The sequence below is a fragment of the Phyllobates terribilis genome, unplaced genomic scaffold, assembly GCF_046119375.1.
Source record: "Phyllobates terribilis strain yellow unplaced genomic scaffold, ASM4611937v1 Scaffold_3__8_contigs__length_932513732, whole genome shotgun sequence".
Classification (NCBI taxonomy): Eukaryota; Metazoa; Chordata; class Amphibia; order Anura; family Dendrobatidae; genus Phyllobates; species Phyllobates terribilis.
The window spans coordinates 249,770,213-249,791,755 of record NW_027362763.1 but is presented as its reverse complement, the minus strand read 5'-3'; the positions used below and the strand labels follow the sequence as shown (position 1 = coordinate 249,791,755).

Below are 21,543 nucleotides of genomic sequence, written 5' to 3'. Positions count from 1 at the left end.
CAGTGATAGGAAACAAAGGGTGGTTATTAATGGAAAACACTCAGACTGGGTCACAGTTAACAGTGGGGTACCACAGGGGTCAGTATTGGGCCCCCTTCTTTTTAACATATTTATTAATGACCTTGTAGGGGGCATACAGAGTAATATTTCAATATTTGCAGATGACACTAAACTCTGCAGGGCAATCAATACAGAGGAGGACAATTTTATATTACAGGAGGATCTATGTAAACTAGAAGCTTGGGCTGATAAATGGCAAATGAGCTTTAATGGGGATAAACGTAAGGTAATGCACTTGGGCAGAGGAAATAAAATGTATAATTATATGCTTAATTGTAAAACACTGGGCAAAACTGTAACTGAAAAAGACCTGGGTGTATTGGTGGACGACAAGCTCACGTTTAGTGGCCAGTGTCAGGCTGCTGCTGCAAAGGCAAATAAAATAATGGGATGCATTAAAAGAGGCATAGATGCTCATGAGGAGAACATAATTTTACCTTTATACAAGTCATTAGTGCGACCACACTTAGAATACTGTGTACAGTTCTGGTCTCCGGTGTATAAGAAAGACATAGCTGAACTAGAGAGGGTGCAGAGAAGAGCGACCAAGGTTATTAGAGGACTGGGGGGTCTGCAATACCAAGACAAGTTATTACACTTGGGGTTATTTACTGTGGAAAAAAGAAGGCTTAGGGGTGATCTTATTACTATGTACAAGTATATAAGGGGACAGTACAAAGACCTTTCTACTGATCTTTTTACTCTGAGGCTTGAGACGGGGACAAGGGGGCATCTTCTACGTCTGGAGGAAAGAAGGTTTAATCATAATCACAGATGGGGATTCTTTACTGTAAGAGCAGTGAGACTATGGAACTCTCTGCCGCATGATGTTGTAATGAGCGATTCACTGTTAAAATTTAAGAAGGGCATGGATGCCTTTCTTGAAAAGTATAATATTACAGGTTATAAATACTAGATTCCTTGATAGGGCGTTGACCCAGGGTACTAGTCTGATTGTCGTATGGAGTCGGGAAGGAATTTTTTTCCCCAATGTGGAGCTTAGTGTTTGCCACATGTTTTTTTTTTGCCTTCCTCTGGATCAACATGTTAGGCTATGGGTTGAACTAGATGGACTTAGTCTTCCTTCAACCTTAAAAACTATGTAACTATGTATATATGTAATTTGGTACCATTGCCCTTAACCTGAATGTCTTGGGTCAAACATTTGGGATATCCTTCCACAAGCTTCTCACAATAGTTGGTCGGAATTTGGACCCATTCCTCCTGACAAAACTGATGTAACTGATCCAGGTTTGTAGTTCGCCTTGCTCCACCTGCCTTTTCAGCTTTGCCCATAAATTTTCAATAGGATTGAGATCAGGGCTTTGTGATGGCCACTCCAAAACATTGACTTTGTTATCCTTAAGCAACTTTGTTACCATTTTGGCAGTATGCTTCGGGTCATTGTCTATTTGGAAGACCCATTTCCGCCCAAGCTTTAACTTCCGGGCTGATGTCTTGAGATGCTGCTTCACTATTGCAACATAATCTTCTTTTCTCATGATGCCATCCATTTTGTGAAGTGCACCAGTCCTTCCTGCAGCAAAACAACCCCACAACATGATGATGCCACCCCCGTGTTTCACAGTTGGGATGGTGTTCTTAGGCTTCCAAGCTTCTCCCTTTTTCCTCCAAACGTAATGATGGTCATTATGGCCAAAAAGTTCAATTTTAGTTTCATCAGACCACAGGACATGTCTCCAAAAATTAAGGTCTTTGTTCCTGGGTGCATTTGCAAACATTAATCTGGCTTTTTTATGTTTCTTTTGGAATAATGGCTTCTACGTGGCAGAGTGGCCTTTCAGCCCATGTTGATACAGTACTCGTTTCACTGTGGATATTGACACAATCTTACCAGCTTCCGCCATCATCTACACAAGGTCTTTTGCTTCTGTCCTTGGGTTGATATGCACATGTCGGACGAAAGCACATTCATCTCTGGGACACAGAATCCATCTCCTTCCTGAGCAGTATGATGGCTGGACATTTCCATCTTGTTTGCACTTGCATATAATTGTTTGTACAGATGAACGAGGCAACTTCGGGTATCTTGAAATTGTACCCAAAGATGAGCCAGACTTGTGCAAGTCCGAAATTCTCTTCCTTATATCTTGGCTGATTTCTTTAGACTTTGCCATGATGCTACACAAAGAAGCAGTGTGTTTCAGGTCTGCATTAAAATACATCCGTAGGTGTGTCTCTAATTAACTCAGATGTTGTCAAAAAATCTATCAGAAGCTTTCAAACACATGACATCATCATATGGGCAGTCCAGAATTGTTTAAAGGCATAGTAAGCTTAGAGTACTTAAACTTTTTACTTTGCAGTAAGTAATAAAAATGCCTTAAAACATTCTCTCTCTCTCTCATTATTCTGCCATTTGGCAAATATGAAAAATTATGGTAATCCTAATTGACCTAAAACGGGAAAGGTTTATTCTGATTTCATGTCAGATATTGGGAAAAACCTGCAGATGTGTCTTTTTATATAGTGTATGTAAACTTCTGGTTTCTACTGTATATATGTGTCTGAAGCAGGAAAATTAGGTTGTGAGCCATATTGGGGACAAGAACTAAAACATATGATACCACTCACTGTACATATTGTATTGTATATAACATATCCACCTCTGGGATCTTCATCTATACAAAGAATAAGGCCACGGCCCCACTATCAGTATTCGGTCAGTATTTTTTCTCAGGAGTGGGAGCCAAAATCAGGTGAAGAACAATCAGAGAAAAGGTATAATAGAATCAAGTCACCAATTCTGCATTTATCACCCACTCCTGGTTTTTGCTCCCACTCCTGATGAAAAATACTGAACGAATACTGACCAAGTACTAATAGTGGGGCAGTGGCCTAAGGGTGAACCTAGCCTTAGATGAAACTTTTTCAAGTGCTGTTAGTTTGTAGTAATGGATTATATTAAACTTTTGCTCTGCAGAGCTGTGATATGCTTTTTTTCACATGCACATCCATAATTATCTTCTATGGAAACATTTATATGTGGAGCTCAATCTATGTAGTCCAGGACGTATATAAACATACCTCCCAACCATCCTGGATCTAGTTGAACTGTCATGAATTTGGGGAGTTGTCTCACTTTTCCAGGAGGTTGTGAGTATGTCCCAATGGCCTTCAATCTTCAGGACACAGATACAGTTTAATACAATGGTGGAGCAGGGAGCCGTCAGAACCTTCAGGGAATGTGACATTCTGAAGCAACAGAGAAGCAGGACACACAGTGGATGGGATGCCTGTTTGGAGGAGACTGTGAGGGATGTTATACTGTGTAGGTGGGGGACACTGGTTGCATCATATTGTGTGTGGGTGGGGGACACTGGCTGCATCATATTGTGTGTGGGTGGGGGACACTGGCTGCATCATATTGTGTGTGGGTGGGGGGCGCTGGCTGCATCATATTGTGTGTGGGTGGGTGGGGGACGCCGGCTGCATCATATTGTGTGTGGGTGGGGAATGCTGGCTGCATCATATTGTGTGTGGGAGGGTGGGGGACGCCGGCTGCATCATATTGTGTGTGGGTGGGGAATGCTGGCTGCATCATATTGTGTGGAAATACTGTGGAGGTTTAGGTGATTGTTATCCTTTCCTCAAACAAGACCACTTTTACAGCAGTGTGACAGCTTTCTGTTACCTAAATACTGTGGAGGTATCATACTGTGTGAGGGGACGCTGGAGATATCACACTACATGGAGGGAGCTGCAGGCCATCATATTTTGTAGGGCGTGTATTGTGGGGGTATTATTCTGTGTGGGGAATGTATTGTGATGGCATCATACTGTGTGAGGGGCATTGTGGGCATCATACTGTGTATACAGGACTGTATGTGCATCATATGGTGTGTGAGGAACTGAGGGGGCATCATGCTGTATTAGGTTGTGGGGGTCTCAGACTATGTGTGGAGGACCACTGCAGGCATCATACTGTGTGAGGAGCACTGTGGAGGCCATGAAATAGGTATTATACTGTGTGGGAACATTAATCTGTTTGACTATGAACAATTTTTCTCTGTGGGCATACATAAATAACTGTGTAAGGTTAGGGAAGTGGCTATGCTGAGGAATGTGTCCCTTTTCCTATCTTTCAAAGTTTGGAGTTATCCATAGCAACATAAATAATGTCTTGCACTAGTGAAATAAATTCATGTTATAACCCGTAGAAACCTCTTGCACGGCATTTCCTTACATACAGTATATCAGCTCTCTGGTGAGTTTCTTCATGAAGATTATGAAAATAAAATATTTTGCCAATACCAATAGCAACTAATCAGATTCCAACCATTATGTCTGTGTGAAAGGCATGACAATTAGAGAGGTTGTCCAATTTATACAATCACATTGGGGCATGATCTTGTGGCATTTATTAATATATAAGTATTACAACTTCTCGTCCTGTACTTGTTAGTACTGCCTTCCCATAGACTGTTCTCACCATGGCTGCTGGTGGAGGAGCATCTGACATGACCTATTCATCAGCCTCCTCTAATAGAACAATAGATTTCCCAAGTGAAGTGTATTTTAACTGGAGGAGGTTGACAGACAGGTCTTGTCATATGCTCCTCCATCAGGAGACATTTTGTGGAAAGGAGCATTGTGTGGTCTGTGATGAAGGCTATGCTAACAAGTGCAGGGGAAGAACTTGTAATATTTGTATACCAGTAAGTGGTACAAAATCATGTTCACTACATTTTTTTAACAAAGATAAAGTGGACAACCCATTTAAAGCTTTAAAGAGTCATTGGATACCATATATAGCACCTACAATCAGGGACGTACATAGAAATAATATGGCCAGCCCTATAGGAAAAGTTCTAAATGCCCCCCAAGCCCTCCTAAAAACCCCAGTAGATTAGGCGCACCAGCCTAAAAACAGAAGGACATAGATCCCAGCTTTTGAATACAGCGAGAGGAATGAGAGGAATATGTATTGTGGCACGCACACAGAAATAGTGTCCCTACTGATTCTGCCCACAGTGTTCTCAGCCGCTACGATATTCCATTCATGGCCTCTATAGCATAAGATACACTCACAGCGAATTCCCCCACACAGTTTGCGCTCACATCACTCCCCAAGTGATGCCACAGTGACCTCTACAAAGTATGATGCCACCACAGTACCCCCCTTCAGTATGATGCTCACATAGCGCCCTGAACACATTATGATGCTCCCACAGTCACCTTCCCATAGTGTGATGCCTTCACAGTGACCCCCCATATTATGATGCCCACACAGTGACCCCTTAAGTATGATGCCCCCACAGTGATTCCCCCATAGTATGATGCCCCCACAGTATGATACCCCACAATGATCCCCAAAGTGACTTTCCCATAGTATAATGCTCCCACAGTGACTCCCTTATAGTATGATGCAACCACAGTGACTACTCCATAGTATCATGCCCCACCAGTAACCTCCCTTAGCATAATGCCACTAAAGTTACTGCCCAATAGTTTAATGCCCCCACATTGACTCTGTCATAGTATCATGCACCCACAGTGACTAACCCATAGTATGGTGTCCACATGGTAAAACCCCATAGTATAATGCTCATATGGGGCCCGTGTCTGTAGCGCTACAAAATGCCTGCATGTGTGATACACTTTTATATGTATTGCCAGCTATGGTGAGGGCTGGTTTCTCTGCTGGGAAAACTGCATCCACACATTGTACCTGATCCCTTTCTGGAGGTCTGTGCACTTTTGCCTGATCCAGGAAGTGCGCACGATCCCTCTGGGGAGAGGAGGTGCTACAGAAGTTGAAATGTGAGGAGAAATAGCAGCATGGAGGTCTGGGTGTAGAGAAGAGCAGCATGCTCTCTGCAAGGACAAGCTGAATGAGGCAAAGTATCATTCTCTAAAGCCACAGAGACTTCCAGAGTCCGTGGTAAACTGAAAGACTGCTCGGTCTTCATATAGTGAGCAGTAAAGTGCTTTGCCCATGAGCTCAGCAGCTGCATGGAATCATGGACACTGCTGCAAAAGAAAGTGAGTGTTCTGACAGAAATCACATTGCCTGCTTGCTGGAATGGATCACAAATCCAGTACCTGTCTATCTTAGATCCCTGAGGTTCAAGGAATCTTTTACCAGAAATATAATTAGCAGCACAAAGGCTACATTACATCACAGCAGAGAAACTGAACCCTCACCATGCAGGTCTGACCAAAACCTTTTGTGTGAATTGTTTGGAATATTCTGGAACTGTTTGCAGAACTTCAGTAAAAGGTACAAACAGATTATTACACCATCTAACGCTGATTATTCTGTGCTGTTCTGCTTCTGTTCCAACTCTCATGGGAGCCAGCCCTGGTTGGGAAGGGTTAATCATCTGGCACTGTTCTTCACCACCTAACTCCCATGGACTTTCATCAGTGCCTGGCCATACCAGGCCAAACATCTCAAGTGGCATCATGAACCTTTTAATTATTTTATTATTAGCCCCACAATTGACAAAGACTGGCGCAAGCCCCCGGTCGGACTTGACCAGCACTCGGACCGCCGTGCACCAGTAACGTGACAGCAGTGGCCCACCAGGGTGGCACACTCCCACAGTGGCTCCTCCATAGTATGATGACCCCACAATGATCCCCAAAAGTATGATACCCCCATAGTGAGTCCCATAGTATGATGCCCTCACAGTGACCGCCCCATAGTATAATGTCCCCACAGTGACTTCCTATAGTATAATGACCCCACATACTCACTCATACTATGATGTTCCCACAATGACCTACCAATGGAATGATGCCCCCACAGTGACCCCCCATATTATAATGCCCCACAATGACTGTCCCATATTATAATGCCCCCCAGTGACCTCATCCATATGATAATGTCCAATAGTGACCCTCATATTATGATACCCCCACAGTGACCCCCCATAGTATAATGCCCCCACAGTGACTACCTTTAGTATAATGAGCCCACAGACTCACTCATAGTATGATGTCCCCACAGTGACCTACCGATGGTATGATGCCCTCACAGTGACTTACCGATTGTATGATGCCCCCACCGTTACCACCCATATTATAATGCCCCACAATGACTCTCCTATATTATAATGCCCCCACAGTGACCTCACCCATATGATGATGTCCAACAGTGACCCTCATATTATGATGCCCCCACAGTGACTCAAATATAGTATGATGCCCTCACAGTGACTGCTTTCCCCCCATGGTATTATGCCACCACTCTATATACCCTTTCACACACACTGTCTGGTGCCACAACAGTAGTAGTCACAATACTGGGCTTGTTACCTGCAGTCTAAGATATTTGGAATTTAGCATCCATCTCTGTTTCCTATTTGGACGTACTGGTTTCATTATTAGTCTGTGGAAAAAGATTTGTGGGTTTTTCATTCCTTTCTGGTCTCCACTTTCACCTCTAGCCTCAGGAACGAGAGATGTCTGTGTGGTTGTAGGGAGTAGGAAGAGACAGTGGAGGAGCGGTAATCTGATACATGTGTCAGTCTGCGATCTTACAGTATATTTGGCATCTTCTTGTTTCTCACTAAATGCACATGTATGAACATTGCAAAAAATGTGCTCAGTTATTTCCCAACTGTTATTCATTTTAATAATCTGCAGCTTCAGCCACATAAGCTTCACATGAACCGCGTATCCACTTAAAGGGACTTAATAATCTGACTTGCTATTTTAAAGGGAACCTGCCAGCAGGTTAATGCTGCAGTAACCGCGGGCGGCATGAAGTATCGACATGCTCTCTCATTGCAAAGAACTATGGGGGGAATTTATCAAGGCATGTACTTTTTTTTTCTGGCAGAAAAAAAGTTACACATTTTGGCATAAAACTGCCCTGCTCAAAAATGTATGTCTTTTTCGATCTCTTACCACTTTTTTTTATAAAAAAGGTTTCTTTTAAGGGCGTGTGCCCACGATGCTTCCGGGCCTGCATCGTGGGCCTGCGGCCCAGACGCTGCGGAGGAGCTGCCTGCGGCTTCTGCTCATTTTATGCAAATGAGCGGTGGCCATTTTTTTTTTTCACCTGCGGACTTTCCTCATAGAGGTTAGGTCTACGAGGAAAACCCGCATGCGGACCCACAAGAGAAATTGCCAGAATCGCAGTTTTGACTGGTGCAGAACCAGCAGAGCTCAGAATGCTGAGCCCTGTATAACCTCACCCACACCACTGATTGGCAACTATCTTGGTACACTGTTTTTAACAGAAAGATGCTAATCAATGGTGGAGCGTGGTTGGACCAGGAGGAACTAGACACCTACACTGATTTTACTGAAACAGCAAAACACAGCCTAGTAAGTGACACATTGTTGAAATCACTATCATGTTGAGCTTTCATTACATAGCAAAAACCTGATGAACGATTCCCTTTAAGTTAGTGCAGCGCTGCATCATATCTTGGAAATGAATTTCAAGGAACCGTCAGTGGGGTTTTACTGATGGAGAATCGTTTCATCTGTATATTAACAGATCTAAGTTATACATATGGGTTCTATGTATTTACTGTAATGTTTCATGTGTTTCAAGTATATAATTAATCTGGCTATAAATCTATCAAATGTTTTGCGTCCTACTTTGTAGTCTAGATTTCTCATGTTCAATCTCGATGAGCAGCTCATCAAAGGACATAAAAAAAAGAAACATCTTTTGATTGAGTAAACAAAGTAAAAAATAACTCAAAGAAGTATAGTCAAAAGCTGGAACTTGTAAGAGCTCTGCTACAAATTAGGAGCACACAAGGAATTAAATGGTAACATACATCTGTTCGCGGGTTGGCCTTGCTCTTGCGCTTTCTGCTTTTGGATTTCTTTTCTTCATCAGTTACTGATTTACTAGGATCGGAAAAGTCTGTTGCTTTTCCCTCTGGGTCCAAAGACACTGGAGTACTAGGTTCTTCTTCATCATCTTCTTCTGGAGGAAGTAGCAATGGTTCAAGGTAGTAACTTGGAGGTTTGGGTTTTAGATGAGTGTGGTACAGAAGAAGGTGATGCTGTTCTTCATATTTTATCGCTTTTCTATCAACACGAACAGTTCCAAACCAGGCCCAGGAGAGAGGAGCTGGGTTTTTGTGACCTTCAAACAAGTCCCAAGAAGATACCTTCTGTTTAGTTGAAACTTGAAGGCCCTATGTAAAAAAAAAATACCTTTCATTACTGAATATGATACATTGTATGCACTTTCTTGAAGTTATATCAAAGAAAAACCTATTGGGTCTGATTTACTAATTTAGACGAGTCAGAATGTTTGCTTAATTTGTGTAAAAAAAGCCATTTTTCATGATTAGCATTGCATTAATTCTGTGTTTTATACATATTTTTTCACCTCATTTTACACCAGACACCATAATCAAAAGGGGCCTGGTCTGTTGGAAAGTGGGTGGAGAAATAGCTATGGTCTAAATCCCAATCCTGTGCACCAAAATTAAAGCATAAAATTGAAGTACCGTATTTTTCGGACTATAAGACGCACTTTTTTCCTCCAAAATTTTGGAGGAAAATGGGGGGTTGTGTCTTATAGTCCGAATGTTGGGGGGTGTATATATATGTGGGGTGTAGGGGTAGCGGTGGAGGAGCAGGGCACAGGAGGCAGCAGCCGCCCGCTGCAGCCTACACTGTCCCCGCTGCTAAAGAAAATGAATATTCACTGCTCCCCACGCCCATGGGGCGTGGGGAGCACTGAACATTCAATTCATGCTCCTTAATAGCAGCACACAGTGTAGCCGCGCTGCGGCTCCTGCTCCTGCCGGAATCGCCTGTGCCCGCTGTTAAAGGACATGAATATTCAACCTCTCTCCATGCCCATGGCGTGGGGAGGGGGTGAATATTCATGCCCTTTAATAAGCGGGCACACGCTATAGCCCGGCAGCAGCAGGAGCCGCAGCGCGGCTAAGTTGTGTGCCAGCTGTGAAGGAGAGTGAAGTCACTGCTCCCCGCGCACACAGTCCAGGCGTGGGGAGCAGTGACTTCCGGCAGCTGATCTCTCCATGTGAGCCGCGCATGGCAGTGACGTCATGCGCGGCTCACATGGAGAGATCAGTGCGGGCAGACAGGATGCGGCGCTGGAGGAGAGAGCAGAAAGGTGAGTATGAGTGTTTATTTTTTTTTATGTGCAGCCTGATGGGGATTAGGGGGACCATGCATACTAGGGTATGGATGAGGGGGCCATACAAACCAGGGTAAGGATGATGGGGCCATACATAACAGGATAAAGATGAGGGGACCATGCATGCCAGGATAGGGATTAGGGGTTCCATGCATACCAGGATAGGGATTAGAGGTGCCATGCATACCAGGTAGGGATTAGGGGTGCCATGCATACCAGGATGGGGATTAGGGGTGCCATGCATACCAGGACAGGGATGAGGGGTACCATGCATACCAGGATGGGGATTACTGTGCCATGCATGCCAGGATGGGGATTGATGTGCCATGCATACCAGGATGGGGATTGCTGTGCCATGCATATCAGGATAGGGATTAGGGGTGCCATGCAAACCAGGATAGGGATTAGGGGTGCCATGCATACCAGGATAGGGATTAGGGGTGCCATGCATACCAGGACTGGGATGAGGGGTGCCATGCATACCAGGACAGGGATGAGGGGTGCCATGCATACCAGGACAGGGATGAGGGGTGCCATGCATACCAGGATAGGGATGAGGGGTGCCATGCATACCAGGATGGAGGGATGCCAGGCATACCAGGATGGGGATGGGGACCACGTATAAAAGGAAGGGGGGGGATATATACCAGGATAGGGGATATTGTCAGAATTGGGGGATATTACCCCTATACCAGTGTCAGCAGAAGACCCCCTCCCCCTTAAAAGTGCATCATGAACACATTTTTTGCTTACATTTTTTTTTATTTTCCTCCTCTAAAACCTAGGTGCGTCTTATGGTCCGGTGAGTCTTATAGTCCAAAAAATACGGTAGCTTAATTGACCACAGTAACCCAAGTAATAAACTTATAAAGTGTAAAGATGCACTAGATTTATCAAACAGCAGGAAACACTTTGATAAACTTGGCACGTTTTAGTACTCCCTTTTTTTCAGTTTGCTCTGTCCAAAAGTTAGATAGCTTTAATCAGCCCCAATGTGTACTACAGATTCAGTTGTACAGACTGTGAAAAGAAGATAGTCAAAATATAAAATCAGAATGTGCAAATAAAAGAAATTGTTGGACAGGTTACACATTAAGTCCTCTCTAAAAAGTGAAAAACATGCTTCATAATTGGTGATGCAATCATCTAAGTCGTATGCAAAGTCTTACCTGTTTCTTGTCAATAGAGTCAAATCCAGCAATTTTGTTGCCTTTGGTGTCAATAAGGGATCCCATTGGCTCACAGGTAATGACATCACATGTTTGCTTTGGCAATGGCAAAAGTTGTCGGACTTTATCTATGCTCTCTGAGCGTTTATCACCAAGTTCTTTCTGTTAGGAGATAGGAGGTACAGCTGATCACACCACCAATACATGTCCATCATTAACCATAGAAAATTTAATGAAACACTCCTACCATCAAAATTTTTATCCTCTTAATATATTGCAATCATCATATTATATGGCACTGTGGACTTATAATTGCTCATTTTGCCTTTCTACCCAGTTAATCCTTCTGTTTCCCATTAGGTCTATGACACATGTGCTTAAAAACTGACTAGCCGAATCCTTCTAAGTTCCATGTAGAAACAGGAAGTCTGTTTTCCCGGCATGAGTCAGTATTAGAACTACAATCCTACATCACTTAAAAGTCCCTGTCAGTCCAGCTCCATCTTTTCTTCAACTCCTGACCTAGCTGCTCCTGCCCCCCTTGCTTTCATTTGTCTTCCTTGTTTCCTTTAGTCAGTGATATAGAATTGTAGTTCTAATGCTGACTCATGCAAGGAAAAGAGACTTCCTGTATCTACATAGAGCTTAGAAGTTAGTCAGTTTTTAATCACGTAATGTCATAGATCAAATTGAAGAAAGAATAATTAGCTGGATAGAAAGGCAAAATGATAAATTGTTAGTATACAGTGCTATATAATATGATGACTGCAATATACTAAGAGAATAAAAACTGTAATACAAATATGGATATTTTATGTGACTTATTTTGTATTTAGTAGTCTTGAGATCAGTCCACGGCCAATAATAGGTATCTACCTTAGGCACAGTGAGAAGCCTTGTGACATATTCAAGATGGACGAGATACCTAATCTTAAAGAGTTGACAAGACATGATGCAAACAAATCACCTGGTTTTGCCAATGTCTTTAGAACATGAAATTGAGATGACCAGGTAAATCTCTGAAAATCATTGTGTTTCGATGTGATTGCCCCTGTGATATTGTTATTGTAACAAACGCACTGCCAATACAGGTACATCATCATAAATCACTGACTGGGTTCGGGGCTGGGGAAAAAAAGCCTGCTGTACATGCTATAACATAATGAAAAATGTTCATGTGATAAAGCCTATCCCTTTAAAAAAAAAACCACAGATCTAGCATTGCTTCTCCAATGTCTCCCACTGGACTGTGTGGCTGTACACACTAATATAAACGCTGCAGTCGGTGATTGACAGGAGTCGTCTTGGTTATGTCATGGCTTCAACAAAGTAAACATACATTGGCAAGTGATCAATTAAGCTGCAGTGTGAGAAAGATTTATGACAAAAAAACTTTTTTATTATGTAATGTTATCACATATGCAGACGGCGTTTTTCAGGCTGGACACTCTTCTAGAGGGGTTACTCTGCTAGATCATGCAAAGTGAATTTTTTTTTCAATTGACAACATTTAAAAAAAAAAAGCCTAGATATTACTGTTATATACTTGTGACGGCCCCTGCTGATCTCTTGATTTCATCCATGACAGTTCTGGAGGTCACATATGCTTAGTAGCTTAATCCCTCAACAGTACAGGATGCAATATGTGGATGTCCTGAGAGGGAAATATAAGAATATCCGATGGCACCGCAACAAGTATGGAACAGCAATATATAGGCACAAGAACTTTCTTAAAGAAATTTAAAGTAAAAAAAAGTGTTATGTTTTGGTGATTAACAGAGTAAACTACTATTTTCCTTTGGGACAGCAGTTTCAGTTGAGGCGGTGCCCTTATTTTATACTCTGTGTATGGAAAATTATGTTCAATGGCTATAATGTTTATTAAAAACAAAACATACTAATTATTGACTCAGAATATGAGCAATTTAAAGCTCTTGCATCTTAAGTTATGTAATTATGGGTTTTGCATATTTCAGCTCACAAATTTGCATGACATTTTACTAATGGAGACTGTATACATAACTTACAGTACTGTTCTTCTGCCCTTTCTGTAGAGCATATGAGGATAACCTCAGCTTTACAAAGCTTATTCTGCCGTCAGTAAAACCAGAGCAATCCTTCTCTAAACTCTCAAGTCCATCAATTCAAACACTCATCTCACTTTCATATGTCAATTCATATTATGCCATTTTTGAGCTGGTGATGAATTTTCATAAAAAATGGGAAAAGGGTAAGGTTCTGTTAACATTAGAGATCAGAGACTCATTTAGACGTCTACATCATGACACCTCAAACTAACTCAACCTGCCCTCTAGATTTATGTGGCCCATTGGGTGTCACTAGTGTCTGTCATGTGGCAAATGCAGCAGAGCATTGTAGCTTTAGTTATAAATCAAGATTTAAACACATACTGTATTAAAGAGATCCTCCTGTCATATGCCATAAATCTGGAATTTTTTAACCTGGTCTAAATACTATATTGCTCCCTTTTCCTTGTATGGAAATCTAGTCTTGATAGTTAAGGTGGCGTCATCATCAAATCTATGGAAGTCTTCTTGAGGACCATGGCTACTTTGTTAACAAGACTAGATGAACATACAAGGAAGAGGAAATTATATCTCATGAATGGAGAGACATGAGAGGACACAGACAGAGAAGGGCCCCTGTGCAAGAACAATATATGGGTCCTTTGCCGTCTAATAGCTCATCATAATGCACAATTCCACCTGCTTTGGAGGTAGAAGCGGGCCTCCTATTCCTTTGGGCCTTTGTGCAGCTGCACAGGTTGCATCAGTGGTATGTCCGCCTCTGAGGAGATGTGCAGGAACAAAATAAAAGAAAGTAAGATTCTCTAGAAGAATGACATTTAGACCAGGTAAAAACATAACATATTTATTACAAAAACCTAAAGAGATGAATTGGAATATAAGTTGGTATGCATGCTACATGTAGGAGCATGTTCACACTGACCACTGTTTTATAACATATTTATAGCAGTAGTGACAGATCCTCTTTAAAGCCATTTCGGCGTTGCATGTGAATAGGAGATTTTTAACCTTATTCACTTTAAAAATGTGAGCAAAAAAACGGAATGTGCTGCACATTTTAAAAATCACAGAAATTTCATTGTCAACATAGATTCCACATCGAAAAGCTGATTATGAAGCCAATAGCTGTAATGCTGGGTGATAGTGAAATGACCCACTGCTAGCAAGCAAGAGCAGTGTGTTGGTCACACTTGGTGCTAGCCGTTGCACTGCCGCACGCCCTTGAATGTCGGGTATACTCTTCACCCACCTCCCAGACCTGACAAGGGGAAACTTTAGCAGAGCCCTTCCCAGGCAGAGAACAGCACGGTGGCCGGTGTCCAAACACACAAACAGCAGACAGGGCAATCACACCAGAACCAAAGAACCACAGAGCAACTGCAAAACCTAAGGTGAACAATGATAAACCAAGCACAAGCACCAAAGCATGAACCACCTCAGAAGCACGGAAATACTGACCTTAACTACCCAACAGAACTGAAATAATCAGCAATGAAATGGAGGAAATCGCAGGTTTAAATCTGTCTCCCACAAGTTACTTGACCACGCTGGGGCAATGTCAATTCCCCACCCTCAGACCACAGAGAAACAGCAGGAGAGGAGAGAAGACTGGAGAGAACCTCCCAGCATCTGACTGCCCCAGCAGGTACGGCGTCCCGCACCCGCTGGCAGCAGCTAAAACCAGGGTACCCGATGTCCTGGGGTCCACGCACAGCATAATCACTGGGAGCAGCGGGGCATCCCGCCTCCCCACAATGCTAGGAGTGTATTTCCTAGAATGCGATATCCGGACTGAGCGAGCACCCCCATAAGCTCCGCCCCCTGGAGGTGACACCCCCCCCATTGCCAGTGGAAAGCGTAGGGTGACTCGTCCGAGAGCCAGAGCCCACCCAGAAGCGTGACTTCCTTTTGAGGAGAGACCTCCTGACCAGTTTACCAGGAAATTTGCCATGGAATTCGGCAATCAACTTAAGGCATGAATGCGCCCCTTGGGGACCATGATCTTTCTTCCAGTCCATATCCCTTCCAATAAATTAAATATTGAACGTAATTCCGCACTTTTCTGGAATCAACAATCTGGTCGACTTCATACTGTTCTTGACCATCCACCAGGACAGGGCCCAATGGGAAATGAGGGACCATTGGTCTCTGAACTTTCTTTAGGAGAGACAGATGAAAGACATTGGGGACCCTAACGACAGCAGGGAGCTTTACCCTGAAGGCAACCGGACTAATCACCTCCAGAATGGGAAAATGTCTAATAAACCGATGGCCTAGCTTAGAGCAAGGTAACTTGATTTTAAGGTTTTTAGTGGACGCCCACACCAGATCCCCCACCATCAACTGCTCCCCCCCTTGAGACCAACGTTAATTAGCTGCACCCTTCTGCCCGGTGGACGCCTTCAGAAGCTGAAGCTGCCGGCAAATCCCCTCCCAAACTGCCCTCAGCCTATTAATAGTCTCAGGGTCCCAGGGAATCTCCTCCCACTCCCTGAGGAAGATAGGGGGACATTGGATGGAAGCCAAAGTAACAAAAAAAAGGAGACATACCCAATGACTCATGATGTCTATTATTAAGGGCAAACTCCGCCAAAGGCAAATAGGACCCCGATTCAAACTGGTTATGAGAACAAAAACACCTAAGGCACGTTTCCATTGACTGGTTCATCCTTTCTGAAAGACCATTAGACTGGGGGTGATATGCAGAGGAAAACAACAGTTCCGTCCCAATCCTACCACAGAAAGCCTTCCAAAACCTAGAGATAAACTGTGAACCCCCAATCAGACACTATATTAACCAGGACACCATGCAACCTAACCGCGTTATCAATAAACACGTTTACCATCTCATGAGAGGCAGGCAAATGTGCTAGAGGGATGAGGTAGCACTGACGGGAGAAACGGTCAACAATAACTCAGATAACAGTCATCCCATCGGAGTCAAGTAGTTCCTTGATAAAATCCATTGAGATGTGCAACCAGGGTCGGTCCGGAATGGGAAGTGGGAGGAGTTTACCAGCCTGACCAGACCGCGGTACCCTACTCCTGGTGCACACCTCACAGGAATGAATAAATGCCTCTACATCCTGACCCAAGGAGGGTCTCTAATACCCTCATTTCACCAAGTGCGTTATACCCTTGACTCCTGGGTGGCCAGCCTGGACAGAATCGTGACAATCCTGGATAATACGGAGCCTAAGGTTAACAGGCACAAACAACTTATCCTGCGAGGTATCTGTAGGGGCCAAATGACAATCTCCCATTCTAGATTGGTAGTGGAAACCACCATACCAGGGGAAAACATAGAGGGGGGAGAACCTACTCCTGCTGAACAGGGCATAAACTCCTGGAGAGAGCATCCGCACAAGTGCTTTTTAGACTCAGGAATGTAAGAAATAGAAAAATGAAATCATGAAAAAACAAGGCCCATCTGGCCTGTCTGGGATTAAGCCTCTTGGCATTTTCCAAATAGATTACATTTTTACAGCCGGTGAGCACTACAAATGGATGTCTAGCTGCCTCCAAGAAGTGCCTCCACTCCTCAAGAGCCCATTTAATGGTCAACAACTCCCAGTTGCCCACATCATAATTTAACTCTGTGGGAGAAAATGTCTTAGAAAAAAAAGCACAAGGCCAAAGGTGAGTGAGAGAAGCAGATCCCTGGGACAACACAACCCACACGCCGATCTCAGATGCATCCACCTCCTCCACAATTAGTCTATTGAGGACAATACGAACATGATCCCTCTGGGATGACACATCCTTAGAGAAAATAAGAATATCATCAATAAAGACAATAACAAAACTCCCCAGAATATCTCTAAAGATGTCGTTAACCAGAGTTTGAAATACTGCAGGGGCATTACAGAGACCAAATGGCATTACCAAATATTCATAATGCCCCTCGGGAGTGATAAAAGCGGTCTTCCACTCGTCTCGTGACTTGATGCGAACAAGATTATAGACACCTTTAAGATCCAGTTTAGTAAAGATCTTGGCCCCAATGAGTTGGTTGAACAAGTCAGGGATAAGAGGAAGAGGATACTGATTTTTAACAGTAATCTTAATAAGCTCCCGGAAATCAATGCATTTTCTTAAACCTCCGTCTTTTTAACCACAAAAAAGAACCCAGCAGGGTGGGAGGGTGGATTAACCTCTTAGATATGTTCTCTTTGACATAGTGTCTCATAGCTACCCTCTCAAGTTCAGACAGATTAAAGAATCTACACTTGGGTAATGCGGCATCGGCCATCTCACAATCATAGGGCCGATGGGGAGGCAAAACCGAGCTCCCCGTTTCAGAGAATACCTCTGGAAACTCCTCTATATACCAAGGAGTTTGGGTGGTAGAGCACTCATTGCGAGTAATCTCGTAAAAACATTTGCCCTTACACTCCTTTCCCCATTCAATGACATCTCCAGTAACCCAGTCAATATGGGGATTAAATTTTCTGAGCCAAGGAAGACCCAGCACCATGGGAGCTGGAAGGGTTTGAAGAACCAAGAATGTTATCTCATCCTTGTGGAGGCACCCCACCCGCAGAGAAACTGTACAATCAGTACAAGTTTTTACACTTAGAAAGAAGGGAGTTATCCAGTGAGGTAAGTTTAATGACTGGTTCCAAAGCCCAGAGAGGAATCCCCAAGGCCTTAGCCATGGAGATATCAGAAAAATTTACTTCTGCCCCACAATCGACAAAAGCACAACATTTAGCCTTCCTCCCCCGATAAGCCAATATAATGGGAAAAAACACTGTGCGCCTAGTTGGGAGGCCTCTGATCCAACTAGATGCAGTCGTTTCCCGCATTCTCCAGACAAGGGCAGTCTTGCACAAGATGTTTAATCGACCCACAGAGGAGGCACCATCTCTGTTCCCAGTGTCATTTTTGCTCATGTGAAGGGGCCACCTTTACCAGTTGCATCCGCTCCTGCCTGGGAGATGAAGGTAGTTCCAGAGATGGCACTACTCTCTTACCAGAGGCATTGTCCCGTAACCGATCTCGTCTCCTTCTGTCCAGGTGCACGACTAGAGTCATCGCGGCTAGAGTTGAGCCACCCCCGTAGTGTTCGAGTTCGGTTCGGTTCGTCGAACACCCGTATGTTCGTCGAACTGTTCGTCGAACACCGTTAAAACCAATGGCAGGCAAACAAAAACACATAGAAACACATAGAAAACACCTTCAAAGGTGTCCAAAAGCTGACAAACTGCTCAGAAGACACAACTAACACATGGAAAAGTGACAAGTACATATAGTCATGCGAAAAGAAAAGAGGTGGAGGAGTAAAAGGAGGGGGAGACACAGATATAGGCATGTCATGCCCTTCTAAAACCAAAAAAGTGCGAAGCTGACACGGCCAGTCCGTTCCTGCTCGTGCGACCTCCGTGTCGCCGGGTTTGTGCCAGAGCTGCGGTGGACCGTGACGGCCAGCCCCCCTCTCCCAATACTGGTGGGTCGAGCGAGCCCCCCTGCGGTGGAGGCAGGTCTAAGCTTTTTAATTTAAATTGTCTCTGTAATTTGAATGAGTGCACTTTAAATCCTTTTACAAGGATCTATTGGAGGGCAAGTCTGATGCCAGCAGCCGCGGGAATTCCAGCTCCAGTAGCGTCCACTAAAGCTGCTGCAGTTAAAAAGCTTTTATAAGGATCGAGCTTGGCAGTCCACCGCAAGGCGTCCTACCGCCAGTCCCAGCCCCTGTGCCTTGGGGTGCCTCCCCGATGCTCTTCACTGAGTGTCCCGGGGGCCTGAAGCATTTCCTTTGAAAAAATTAAGTGTCCAAACTACAGGTGGTGTAGCTTGCTTAACAGGTGGGATAATCCGCTGACTAGCATACACTGCTACTAGGTCCAAAGTATTTCCTGGGCTAGATGCAGTTAAAAATTTGTAATTAGATACTGTCGTTGGATGCTGAGAAAGCATTCCATAGAGTCTCCTGGCACGCCATATATTATTCTCTTAAAAAGCTTGGGGTAGGCGTCTAGGGGACCCTTTTATAGCCAAAATCATGGCCCTGTATCGCAATCCGTCAGCTAGGCTGAAGATAAATGGAACATTTTCATCACCTTTCATAATCACCAATGGGACAAGGCAGGGATGTCCTCTGTCCCCTCTCTTATACATCCTAGTAATGGAGCACCTGCTCTCATCAATTCGCGATAACCCCAATATTAGGTGGATTGAGGTGGGAGGCACCGAGTACAAGTGCTCTGCATTTGCTGATGATGTCCTAGTATATATCACTCAATCACATATATCCATCCCTGCTGTTATGGCTGAAATAGATCATTTTGTTACATGGTCAAATTTTAAAATCAATTCAGCGAAGTCTGAGGCCCTCGATGTCTCGCTCCCCAAATCCATACAGGATTCCATCCAGTCCAACTTTCCCTTTGCCTGGCCCTCACAGGGTATCAAATACTTAGGAATTCGTATTCATAGAGACCTCTCCCATCTATTTTGTCTTAATTTTGGGCCCTTTATTGAACAACTCCATAAAGATCTTACTTCTTGGACGGTGAAGGATTTTTCCTGGTTCGTCAGAATAAGTATACTAAAAATGAACGTCCTACCTAAACTCTTATACCTCTTCCAAACCATTCCCGTGGTAATTCCCTCAAATTTTTGGAAAAGACTATGCAGTAGCTTTTAGTCTCCCCAGGATGACACAGGTGGGGCAGATGGTGGTTGTCCCAGCCCACTAGGCCGCATTGTAGCACAGTGAGCTTCGCACTGCAACTTATGCTTCATATCCATGTGACGGTTCATGCATGAAGTGCTCAAACTATGGATTTTTTGGCCTCTACTTAGCTTTTGGTGACAAATGTTACAGATAACTCGAGTTGGGTCATCCTTAGCGATCTGAAAAAATGCACAGGCTATGCAAGGTTTAGAGCCCATGAGACTCTGCTACTAGCAATACTATCAAATGATTGGCTTGGTTGGATGCAGAGCATCTGGGTTTGGTTGGGGGTCCCCACGGTCTGCCTAGGCTAGATGCAGTTAAAAATTCTCATTAGATACACAGGCGGTGCAGCTTGCTTCGCAGCTGGGCTAATACGCCCAAAGTATTGGTAGACTCTATACTAAATAAGAAAGGATTCACTGACTGTGGTGGCCCCTCCGTGGGCCGTGGCGATTGGTGGAGATTTGGTGGATGATTATAAGAGAAAGCTCCTTAATAGAGAAAGTTGGTGGATTTATACTTTAAATACCAGTGTACCAGCGGGTTTAAACATCAGACATGATTTGATGTATCATTATGAGTGATCATTTATAGATTATTATTATATATATGTTCCTTTTTTCTTCTTTTCTTTTTGATTATTTACATTTATATGCATTGTTTCTATGCTATACGATTTTAACATGGTATGTGTGTTTTAATTTCTGATTAACTCAGCCTTGAACAGGTGCATAGCAGGACATGACATATAAATACCACTTCCTTGCTGTTTTTTTGCTATGCAATGATTAAGAACTCGTATATATATTGTGCAGAAAGGAGGGTGAAAATCCGCCCAGGCGGGAGGAAATTGGAGTTTCATAATACATATTTCAACTGGAGAGGTATTAGAGGCCTGCAATGGCCACAGGTACTAATGGAGGTAATCAAGGCAGGGAGAGAGGCAAGAGGTCCGGTCATCTTAGTTATACAGGCCGGGGGAAACGACATAGCTTATCACAAGAGCGCATAACTAATGGCAATAATGAAACTAGACACTGAGTGCTTCAGAGAATTTTTCACAAAACTAACTATAGTATGATCAGAGATTGTGCCGAGAACGGTACGGCAAGGTGCGTTAGACATCACGGCCATAGAATGGACAAGGCAGGTAATAAATATTCGGATGGCAAAATTTATAAGAGACAGAGGCTGTGTAGTGATACGACACCGACAACTGGAAGGAGATAAAGCAGGCCTCATACGGCCCGACGGTATTCACTTAATGGATATTGGACTGGACATATTCCTGTCAGGACTCCAGGACGGAGTGGAACAAGTGTTAAGAGTGATGGATGGGGGTCGGAGTCCTGCATACGAGTAAGCAGGATCCTCCATGGCCTGGAAATAGAAAGGACATCTTGGAGAGTTACACTTGTTGGCCAACTTGCCGTTGTGGAGACTGGAGACACAGGGCATGCTGCAACAAGCTGAATT

The 21,543-nt window shown here is 43.7% G+C and overlaps 1 protein-coding gene across 1 annotated transcript in view; it reads right to left on the bottom strand.

Moving 5' to 3' along the window:
* Nucleotides 1–21,543, bottom strand: part of MED12L (mediator complex subunit 12L) — a 981,938-nt gene that overhangs the window by 109,716 nt on the left and 850,679 nt on the right. The window contains exons 36-37 of the mRNA XM_073674721.1: nucleotides 11,338–11,499; nucleotides 8,826–9,191 (exon numbers count right to left, since the gene is read on the bottom strand). Coding sequence (XP_073530822.1) covers nucleotides 8,826–9,191; nucleotides 11,338–11,499 — 528 coding nt within the window. The remainder of the gene's footprint in view (nucleotides 1–8,825; nucleotides 9,192–11,337; nucleotides 11,500–21,543) is intronic.